Genomic DNA, 312 nt, shown 5'->3' with positions numbered 1-312 from the left:
TTAGACTATTGCCACTTATGGTGTAGAGATGACTGCTATTTGTACTGTGACCGTTGCTTTGGTTTATGGAGGCAAGAAATCCAGCAAACTGATTTTCACTAGTAGTTCCTTGCAAGCTTCCCTGCAGTTGATGAGGATGGTACTGATAGGGGAAGTTATGAGATACAGGGACTGATGAATCTGATGGAGCAGAGGCAACGTTTGTGATGTTAGAGTCTAAGTTAATGAGGTGTAATAGACTGTCGGTGAGCTGTCGCCCGTCAGAGACACCACACTTGGCCGCCACCTGAAAAAAAAAACAAAGGACCTTGA

General features: G+C 44.6%; 1 protein-coding gene across 1 annotated transcript in view; it reads right to left on the bottom strand.

Moving 5' to 3' along the window:
* The window catches only part of LOC119582327, a gene marked incomplete in the record, with an annotated part of 28913 nt that overhangs the window by 18317 nt on the left and 10284 nt on the right, over window positions 1-312 (bottom strand). The window contains 1 exon segment of the mRNA XM_037930542.1: window positions 1-286. Coding sequence (XP_037786470.1) covers window positions 1-286 — 286 coding nt within the window.

The sequence above is a fragment of the Penaeus monodon genome, chromosome 15 (genome assembly GCF_015228065.2).
Source record: "Penaeus monodon isolate SGIC_2016 chromosome 15, NSTDA_Pmon_1, whole genome shotgun sequence".
NCBI lineage: Eukaryota > Metazoa > Arthropoda > Malacostraca > Decapoda > Penaeidae > Penaeus > Penaeus monodon.
This window is presented reverse-complemented; position numbering and strand designations above follow the sequence as displayed.